At 53.4% G+C, this 10679-nt stretch overlaps 1 protein-coding gene across 4 annotated transcripts in view; it reads right to left on the bottom strand.

Annotated features, from left to right (window-relative positions):
- The window catches only part of KY (kyphoscoliosis peptidase), a 44537-nt gene that overhangs the window by 16015 nt on the left and 17843 nt on the right, over positions 1-10679 (bottom strand). For 3 of the 4 annotated variants that reach the window (XM_029215000.1, XM_029215003.1, XM_029215001.1), the window contains 4 exons: positions 10390-10464; positions 8565-8627; positions 5284-5366; positions 852-960 (listed from right to left, as the gene is read on the bottom strand). In XM_029215000.1, coding sequence (XP_029070833.1) covers positions 852-960; positions 5284-5366; positions 8565-8627; positions 10390-10464 — 330 coding nt within the window. Of the gene's footprint in view, positions 1-851; positions 961-5283; positions 5367-8564; positions 8628-10374; positions 10465-10679 lie in introns of all 4 variants that reach the window. The other variant, XM_029215002.1, reaches the window with a different exon arrangement.

The raw sequence follows: 10679 nt of genomic DNA, 5'->3' as shown, positions 1-10679 counted from the left end.
TGTCCCCTTAAAGCCCAGGCTGAGTGCCGGGGTTGGAGTTGGAGGAGTGGCTCCTCAGGTCTTATGGCAGATGCCCTACCTGTGTTAGGCGAGCTCATCCTCTAAGCTGCATCCCTAACTGCGGCTCTGGGAGGACAAAGAGAAAGCCCGGTGGCAGCAGGTCAGGGAAGCCCTGCTGGTCTCTATGTCACAGGGAAGTCACTAGAAGTCCATCCCACCAGCCAGCTCCTCCATGGACTGCAGGGTGCAGCATCCAGCTTCCCCTTAGCAGCCACCTGTGGGCTTGGCTTGAGCTGGTCAGACTCTCAAGGCTGTCCCATGCAGAGCTGTGGGCAGCTGCGCAGGCCCAGGTCCCCTGGGGTGGCTCTGAGAACCTGGAGACTGGGCTGAGAGCAGCGGCCGAGGCCCCCACTGTGGGAGCAGGGAGCCGGGAGAGGGGTATCCACTCTTCCTGGCACGGGTGTTTTGAGAAACCTCTGGTGTTGCAGTAACTTTTCAAATAGCTATGGCTCATCCCCAGCCTCCTACTTCTTGGAGATGACCTTCTGCCCTGGGTTCTCATCTCTGTGGAGCAGGTCACCCAGGAAGGCAGGACTGAGGGAAGGCTGCCGCTGGGTGAGGGGCCTCAGCTCTGGTTGTGGGCAGAGGGCCACGTGGGATCCTCGCCCATGCACCCTTCATGGAGGCTGCTAGCACACAGTGAGTTAACCTTGGTTATTGAACCCAGCCATCTGAGAGCCCCTCTCCTCCACCTTCCCTCTTCCTCCACACACATGGGTGATGGAGTCAAGCCCAGAGACGTTCCTCTGGGAACAGGGTCCCAGGGCCAGTGGCCCCACCGGCAGGCCTACCTATGTGGTGGCAGATCCAGATCCAGATGGCGCGGACCCTCTCCAGGTCACTGTGGGCCTCCTGGACCAGGTCGCTCACCAGCGCGTCCAGGCCACTCTTGACTGTCACCTGGGAAGTGGGAGGAGTGTGCTACGTCAGGGCCCAGACAAGGGCTGTGGGGAGCCCAGTGCCTTGCCACCTGCAGCCAGCACTGCCCTTCCTCCGGGAAGAGAAGGAGGAGAGGCCCAGAGACTCAAAGGCTGGACTTAGGGCAAACTTGATGCGGGCTGGACGCGCTGGGCAGTGCTGACCAGCTGAACCACTGGCCCTAGAGCCATCACATCTTCTCTCTGCAGCTCCTGGGGCCAGTCAAGTGGCCATCCGGGCGCTGTAGCAGCCCCTAGTCATGGTCAACACTACCCGAAGCAATTGACAGATTTAGCACAATCCCTATAAAAGTCCAACAGCCTTTTTTTGCAAAAATGAAAAAACCAGTCCTCAAATTCGTATGGAATTCTAAGGGGCCTGGAATAGCCAAAACCATTTTGAAAAAAGATGAACAAAGTTGGAGGACACAGATTTCTGGATTTCAAACTTACTTAAAGTTACCGTAATCACAACAGTGTGATATCGACATAAGGGGTATATAGACTAATGAAACAGAATTGAGTCTAGAAATAAACTCATACGTCTATGGCTAACTGACTGTTGACCAGGGTGTCAGGTCCATTCAATGGGGAAAGAATGGTCTCTTCAATAGATGGTACCTGACAACTGGATATCCATATGCAAAAGAAGGAAGTCGGACCCCTATATCATACCATATATAAAAATTAACTCAAAAATAATCAATGACCTAAATATAAGAACTTAAACCATAAAACTCTTAGAAGAAAACACAGGGGTAAATCGCGGTGACCTTGGATTTGGCAATGGATTCTTAGATATGATACCAAAAGCACAGGATATAAAAGAAAAGATAGATTAATTTGGCTTCATAACAATAAAAATCTTCTGTGCATCAAAGGACAATATTAAGAAAGTGAAAAGATAATTTATAGAATGGAAGAGGGGCTTCCCTGGTGGCGCAGTGGTTGAGAGTCCACCTGCCGATGCAGGGGACACAGGTTCGTGGCCCGGTCCGGGAGGATCCCACATGCCGCGGAGCAGCTGGGCCCGTGAGCCGTGGCCACTGGGCCTGCGCGTCCAGAGCCTGTGCTCTGCAGAGGGAGGGGCCACAACAGTGGGAGGCCCGCGTACCGCAAAAAAAAAAAAAAAGATTTAGAATGGAAGAAAATATTTGCAAATCATATACCTGATAAGGGTTTAATATCCAGAATATATAAAGAACCCTTATAATTCAACAACAAAATGACAACCCAATTTTAAAATGGGCCAAGGACTTGAATACACATTTCTCCAAAAATATATAAAAGGCCAATAGACACATGAAAAGATGCTCAGTGTCATTAGTCACTAGGGAAACGCAAATCAAAACCACAGTGAGATACTACTTCATACCCACTAGGATGGCTATAGTAAAAAAAAAAAAAAAAAGGCAATCATAAAAAAATTGGCAAAAATTTGAAGAAATTAGAACCCTTGTACATTGCTGGTGGGAATGTAAAATGGTAGAGCTGCTGTGGGAAACAATTTGTCAGTTCCTCAAAAATTTCAACATGGAATTACCATATGATCCAGCAATTCCACTCCTAGGTATATATACAAAAAGAACTGCAGACAGATACTCAGATACCTGTTCACCAATGTTCATGGGGCAATATTCACAATAGTCAAAAGGTAGAAACAATGCAAGTGCCCATCACAGATGAATGGATAAACAAAATGTGGTATATCCATGCAATGAAATATTACTCATCCATTAAAAGGAATGAAGTTCTCAGACATGTTACAACATGGATGAACCTTGAAAACACAATGCTAAGTGAAACAAGTCAGACACAAAAAGACACAGTGTATGATTCTTACTTATATGAAATATCTAGACTAGACAAATTCATAGAGACAGTAAATAAATTAGAGGTTACCAGGGGCTGGGAGGAGGGAGAATGGGGAGTTATTGCTTAACGGGTACAAAGTTTCTGCTTGGGGTGATTTTGGAAGTAGACAGTGGTGATGGTTGTACAACACTGGGAATGTAATTGATGTCACTGAATTGTACACTTAAAAACGATTCCAATGGCAAATTATATGGCATATGTTTTACCATAATATATAAAAAAAGAGCAAGTTAGGTTTTCTGCATGGATCCTCAGGAGAAAACAGGGCTGGGGTTGCTGGAAAGGCAGCCCTGGCCATGCTCACTCTTTCTAGAGAAGTAGGGGCACCTGTGTGCTTACCTCTGCAATGGTTGCCCGCGCCTCCGTCAGCTCCCACCCTAGGTCCTCCTGACCTAGGAGGTTCCGTCGCTCACACGGGAGCTCCAGGACCCACCCTCTGAGCACAGAGAGACCGCCAGGCCCCTCCGCGTGTCCCCTTGCCCAGCTGCTCCAACACCACAGTCCTGTCTTTGTCCCTCTCCCAGGGCCTAGAAGCACACATTGCAGGCCCGCATTACAGCCTGGCTGACTCCTGACTTAATTCCCAGCTTCGGTTCTATGGTTTCTGGCCCTTTGGTCCCCACTCACTGCTCTCTGAGGCTGTCCAGCAGCCTGTCCATCCCTTCTGGCAGCCATGACAACATATCCCATCCTGCACAGACTCTGGACGCCCCCCTTCCCTTCCCTCACTCTCGCAGATGACCAGGCCTCAGATTCAACAAGGCCCAGGCAAGACTTCCTTACCAACGAGCCCTCCTCCTCCGCTGGGCTCTCTGCTGGCCTCGGAGCCAGGCCGCCTGCCTTGGCAAAGCTGCCCTTCCTTCCTCAGGCGCTGCCCTCGCTCCGCTGTGTCCTCACCTCCTCCTCCCGGCCCTGGCGGCCCCAGCCTCTCCTGTCTGCCGTGTCTCTTCAAAATGCCCCCCAGTCTCTCTCTCAGGACTGCCCACATCTAGTCTCCCTTCCTTGCCGGGCTCCTGTGGGGTCTTCCCTCCACTCCCTCCCCCTTCAACCCCCATTTGCCCTTCAGCCTGCCGGAGCCTGGCCGAGGCCTTCAGCCTCCTCTGAGCTGCCCCCCTGGAAGTACGAAGGGCCTCAGTGCTGAGCAGTGGAAGGGAGCCTGTCTAGCCTCGCCTGGCCAGAGTGAACCATGACCGCACCTTCTAGAACACTGACCCTTCCTGGTCTCGCCCGGACTCAGGTGGCTCCTGGCCCTGCCTTTGCCAAGATGGCACCCTCCCTATGGCTTTAGCTCTTAGCTGAATCTGACGGCTCCCAAAGCAGGGTTTCCAGCCCAGACCTCTCCAGGCTAGATACAGCTCCGGGCTCAGCTATCCAGCTGCCCAGGGTTATCCACCTCCACAGGCACTAGAGCCCACTGCACCCCACACAAACCATCACCCCCGACACATGCTCCAGCTCCCTCACTCCGCGTGCCAAGAAGCTACCCTGCCTGCCCTCCACCGCTCAGCGCAGTGACTGGGCAAGCCCTGCCCCACCTTTACCTCGCTGCACACACACTGGGGAGGGGTCCTTCCCCTCTGCTTCCAGCTCCTCTCCGTTCTCAGTGTCTCCGCTTCATCCAGGGATGCCTCCTCCTGCCAGGACAGCTGGACACCCCCTACTGATGTCCCCGCCTTGAATCAGACTCTCTGATCCGAGCTCCTATCATCACTCATCAGTTCAGCAAACAAGGTTCCTGAGTATCCACTATGTGCCAACCCCAGGGTGGTTTTTCTAGGACTGTAGACGATCTCCCAGCTTATCGGCCTAGGATTGCTCACTCTGACCTTAGCGACGGGTCCAGCTCCTTAGCTGCTCCAATCAGACTCTCTGTGGTATGGCTCCTGCCTGGCTCCCAGGACCCCAGTGTGTCCCTAGGGCATCAGCTCTTGTAGCTGCCCCTCCCCACACCTGCCCCAGATGTGCCCAGGCCCAGAGGTGTGGGAGCTCAGCCGCCCACGTGTTCAGGGGTGAGGACTGCTGTGGTCATGTGGGTGCTGGCCATCTGCATCTGTGGTCCTCCCCCCATCCTCACGCCCCTTCCTTCATGGGCTGGGGCTGGCAGGGCTCAGCAGCAGCAGTGCCCCAGTGGGCAGGGGAGGACAGGACAGGGCTGGCCGGAGGTGCCTGCCAACAGGGCGGCGCGGGGTGTGTAGCCTGGGGCGAAAGCATCAGGACGGTGGGTGGGGTGGGAGGGTGAAATGGCCTCTGTCCGGGGCCCTTCTGTCCCCCTCCCACATGCTGTGGAAAGGCGCTCCTCCGTACTATCCACCCAAGGGACTCAGGATACACTCAGGAGGGGTCTGGGGAGAGCCCTTGCCGCTCTGGTTTGGGAAACTCCAAGCCGCCTTGTGGGGGTGACCATCGCAGGCAGAGGGCCCGGCTCTCCTACCTGTGAGGCATAGGTGTCCAGTTTCTCAAACTGCCGCAGGTCCAGGGGCATGGATTTCAGGCTGGAGCGATCCCAGGGGTAAGCTGGAAATACAAGGAGGTTGGTCAGGGTCTGAGACGGGCCAACGGGACTGCCTGGCCCAGGGCTCCCTGTCTTTTTGAGGAGCTGTGACGGCCTGACCTTCAACATGATTCCCGGACTGAAACACTGCTCTCAAGAGCTAGATCTCTTAGAAGGGTTCCTCGGTCCAACTGGTTTGGGAACCATGGTAACTCCTCTAGTCCTCTGGGAGACCCACAGGGATAGTAAGCAGACCCCAGAAGCCAGCAGTAAAAGAAGTGATTGATTGCACCTCAGTGAATTCAGCAGCCCCAGACGGACTGATGACAGAATCCCTCCTCCCCACCCCACAGTTTCCTGCAGATTCCCTGCTAGCTTTTCCAGGAATGAATGCTCTGTGGGAAGCACCCAGGCAGCGCTGCTTGCCACTGATGTCCTGGCCACGGTGCCCAGGGTGGTCTGAAGGGCACCCGGGTGTGGGAGAGGGCAAGATGGTCCTGGGCCACCTGGACCTCTGTAGGGTGAGGTGCGTTTGGCACCCAGACAGGCTTCTTCCCTTGCCCATGGTCGTCTGGAGACTGACCGCTTGCACCCCAAGAAAGTTAAGAGTTCTGGCAACAGATGCCCAAAGTACAGTGGGGCGGGGGGCCCTGAGGGAAGCTGGGCCTCAGAATCACTCTTCTACACACAGCCTTTCTCAGAGGAAGCCAGGACACAGGACAGCCCCAGGCAGCTGCTGCAGGGTTGACTGACCAGTGGTCAGACCAACCCATGGATGGATGGGCAGCAAACCCCTGTCCTAGCCCAGAGAAGAGCCTGGGCTCTGGCTGGGTCTTTCTTATTCAAGGCCCTCTGAGCCAGGCTGACCAACATCAGGCAAGCTGGATAGGAGGACAGGGCGGGGGTGAGAGGCGGATGGGGCCAAAGGGGCCCTGGTCCCCTGACTCCAGTGGGCCAACTCTGAGCCTGCTCTGTCAGGAACCTCTGGGTGCTGGGTGAGCCAGGGGAGCTGGTGGGACCCCAGGACATGACAGCAAGCCTGGGAAGAGCAGAGTAACATGGGAAAGTGCCTGGTGGGGCTGCACAAGGCCTGGGATCTAGTCCGGTGACCTCCCCCTCACTGGGCAGTGCTAAAGCCAGCAGCCCATCCTCCGGCGCAATCTATGGAGCACATGGGAGAGTGAAAGAGACGGTGGATCACGCGGTAAGGTCAGCAGCACTCTTCTCCCTGGAAGGGTGCAGGGTGAGGGTCCTCTGCAGGCAAGCGCAGAGCAGGGGTGCGAAGCCGCTGTGCCCGGTGCGGGGCTGCGCCTGCATGTACCCACACAATCCTCGTGGACTGTGAGAGTCTTTTTTTTTTTTCAGTTTAAGCAGAAAAGTAATTTATTAAATGTCTTCAAGTAACTGCGCGAGCTACAGGAAGACCAGAGCAGCAAGTGTAGAGGCCACATAGCCAGAACCAGGGCTGTAAGTCAGACTGTGGAACTGCGGGGGACAGCATGTTGGAGAGTGTCGCCATTCCCACCGAGATGCATACAGTGGTTTCCTTGGTGCTATAGACTTGAGAGGTGTGGTGAGAGGGTGGGGACGCCACCAGTGCTGGCTGGAGCTGCTCCACGACCCTCCCTGGGCCAGCATTGCATGTCAGGCAGTGCCAGCTGGTCAGGGAGCTGGTCAACGTCTGGCCACAGAGGAGCTCCCAGCCTCCAGTCAAGTTCAGCTGTCAGGAGCAGGCCACACGGGTCCTTCTTCACTTCACCACTGCTGTGGGTCCCTTCCTGTTAGGACCCAGGCCTTCTCCCTTCTCAGCCTCAGACTGGATTTGGCCCCCTCTCCCTGCTCCCTCAGTCCCTGCTGACGCCCTGCAGGAGTCCTCGTGGGGGAGGGGTGCGGGGGGGGGGAAGGAGGGTGTGGGGCGGGGCGAGGTGCTGGTCCCTGTGACCTCTGACACATCCAGGATCCGAGGCTGTTCCTCTCCTAAGAGGGGACAGGGTGTGTGGTGGGCAGGCAGGCTGTGCAAACTCTACGGTGAGGCTGTGGCCTCGCCCAGCAACCTAGCATTTTCTTTCTTCATTTTCTGCTCCTCTAATAAGCACCAAGACTCCCTGGACGTCCCCTGCCCCCAGCCTTCTGTCCTGTACAGTCTTACCCTGGAGCTCCCTAGAAGCCCAGCGCCATAGCGGCTCAGTGACTGTCTGGTGCCAGAGCTGGGATTTCTCGCCTCCCATCACTCAGATCACTTCAGGGCCTATCTCGGGTGGTCTACCATGCGGCCCTTGTCCAGCCAGACCCTCAGAAGGGAGGGGGGACACAGCAGGAGGCCCTGCCGAACTTCCCCCCTTCTTGGTGCCCTCTTCCCCCCACGGACTCTGGTTCCTGCCATCCCCTGACAAGGGCCGTCACAGTGACCTAAGTGGATATGAAGTGGACTTATACATTTAATAAGCGTCAGCTCTGCAAATGAGGTCTCCCCACCACCATTTCAAAGAAGGATGCTGTTTCTAAAATGGGACTGAAAAACCCTATTATTAAGAAAGTTTTACCCTTTCTTGGTTCCATTCTACAATATCTGAACAGTAAGAATATCCAAAATGATTTATGCCTCATTAAATTCACTTTCTGAGCAGATTATATAATATTTGAATATGATTTTGCATAAATACATTTTAAACACCAGTGGCATTAACTAAGTTATTCTAATTTTAAAGCAAAACAATGGGAAGAAGTACCAAACTGTACTAAACCTTAGATGCCATCTGGTCTGAGCCGAGGGGGAAACTGAGGCCCAGGGAAGGTGAGTGAGGGCCAAAAGCAGGATTTGAACCCAGGCCGTCTATTACCCATTCGGGATTTCTTCCTCTGCCCCACTCTGCTTATTCTCCTGCCTCCCTCCTTACAGATGCTTGGCATTCCATTTAAAGTTAATACAATTCTGAATTCTGTTTTTAATGTTTCCCATAATGGGCTGCCTTGTTATTGGTGGGGTTTATGCTTTAACTTTGGGATCACATCTAGTGTGTGAGCTTTTTACTTCTCTACCTGTGTCCATGGCAGACGCTGCCAATCAATCATGATACTCCTGTCCCCTGAGCCCAGAGGTGGCCCCAGACTCCCAGCACAGTACTCCAGGGAGCCATTTCCAATTGAGCACAGATTGGCTCATGAGGCTAAACCAACTTACCGTCTCAGAGAATGGCTCCAAAGAAGGTACCGCAACTTACCGTGGGCGTCTTTCCCTCCAGGCTGCCGGGCTCTTGTGTTTCCATTTTTATCGCCTTGTAAACCTACAATATCCCAAAGGTCAGAAGTAGAGACATTTCAGAAGAAATAGAAATGCAAGCACAGACGATTCTCTGTGTGGGTGTCCTTGTTTCTGACGTCTCCTCTTCACTCTCCCTCTCACAGCCTTCTTGGTCCCATCCCCACCCACCACGGAATTGCTGCTGGGATTGCCCCGGGCTTCCTGCTGAGGAATAAGGAGGACTGACAGCCAAGGACGGGATGACAAGAAAGAGAAGTGCAGTCTGTGAGCAGAGGGAGAATTTGCTTGGGCATCAAGCCTTGCGATTATTCAGTGGGCCTGCCTGGAGCTCCATGTTCCTCCCTCCTCTGGACGCTCCTGCCATCTTGGACCACAGCTGGGGATCCTGAGAGCACCAGTGAATTCACTACCAGATGACCCCAGGACAAAAACTGACCATGGGCAGCTCATGAAAGGGGGGAGAGGGGAATTATTCCTCGGGAAGGTTCAAGGACAACCAAATCCTATAAATCCAGGACTGTTAAGACAGAATGGTCAGCAATTATTATTAGACTCCACAGGCAACAGGAGAGAATTTCCTGCTGATCTGAAGCCAGGTCAGGAAGATGTGGGTCCCTGTTGGAACCAGGAGGAGCCAGAGGTGGGGAAGCCAAGGCAAGTTTTTCTCTGCCCTTGAAGGCTACTGTAGGCCTTAAAATGTACAGAAGGTTGCAAATGTACATAGGCCACTCTGAGAAACAGTGGGCCTTGTCTTTCTTACACCCACATTTTGTTTCCACCTACATTCTTTGGTAGAGTGATGGGGGTTCAAAAGAGTAGCCAGATTTTTTGTGTACTTACTACACCTGGCTTGTGCATTATTGACGATCTCATTTAAGCTCATGACAATCCTTTGAGGGATGTTGAATTATTTTCCTCCTTTTATACATGAGGAAATTGAGTCCAAAAGAGAGGTTAAGCCACTTGCCTGAGGTCACACAGCTGGGATCTGAATCCAGCCTGTCAACTCGCAGGGCCTGACCTCTCTACACCTGCCTGCCCTCCCGAGGCCCTGGCTGCTGAGGGCTGCAGGACCAGGCAGCCTTGAAGGAGCTGCCTCGGCCCCCGCCACGAGCGGACATGAAGGTTCACTTCGTGAACCTCAGCCTTGGCTGTCCTGCAGCCTCCGTTCCTTGGCCGGCATTTCCCCAGGCCCCTGTTTACCCACAGGATGGACAGATGCAGGGAGAGGACCAAGAAGGGAGCAGAGGAGACATCGCGGGCGTGGGTCTGGGCCTGTGCGCACAGCACAGAAGGCAGCCGGGTGCGGTGGTTAAGGGTACGGGCTTCATTAGGACCTGGGTTCTGATCCGCTTCCTAACTGGGTGACTGGCAGCTATTTCACCTCTCTGAGCCTTTGCTGATCTACAAGGTGGGGATAATACTGGTGCATATCAAAGAGTTAAAAACTCATTGAGTGTACAGTGCTTAGCACTGCGCATGCCACTTTTTAGGCAGTCAATAAATGGTGTCTAAAAACAACAGCACTCTTGTGATGAAATTCATCTTTAGCTAAATGCCTTGTGTTACCCACACCTAATGGCAAAGACTTAACAGGGGTTGTTGAGTGTGGAGAAGAGAATGCTCAGGATGAAGCTGTCATGTCTCTGCCTCTTCCCAGTGTGTAGGCCCAGGTCACTCCTCTCCTTCCCCAAGAAGGTGTCCAGGCTGGGCTCTGGCCCTTCCAGCTACCCTCAATCCTCCCTGCCAGCCCTTTACACATGAGTAGCCCTGTACGTACGTACGTTTAGCCAAGGAGAACTTCTTGAGCAGCTGGGGCATGGCATCCTGAGGGTGGACCTCCACAGTCAGCTGTGTCCCTGCAGAGGAATAGGGGGTGATATTCTCAGCCAGACGCTGCCAGGAAAGGGTGCAATGTCTCATGACAGATGTTTGATCAATAAAACACAACTGGTTTTAGAGCTTTCTTTTGAATATGCAAATAATTGTTGTTTACAAAACCAAAAAACAAGAAATAAGTAGACAGTTTCCAGATCTGGGCAAGATGGAGTAAACAAATTCTACCTTGTCTCTC

Source organism: Monodon monoceros, unplaced genomic scaffold (genome assembly GCF_005190385.1).
Source record: "Monodon monoceros isolate NGI ecotype Baffin Bay Population unplaced genomic scaffold, NGI_Narwhal_1 Super_Scaffold_11, whole genome shotgun sequence".
NCBI classification, from domain to species: Eukaryota; Metazoa; Chordata; class Mammalia; order Artiodactyla; family Monodontidae; genus Monodon; species Monodon monoceros.
Note: the sequence above shows the minus strand (reverse complement) of the source record. Positions and strands in the feature narration are given on the sequence as shown.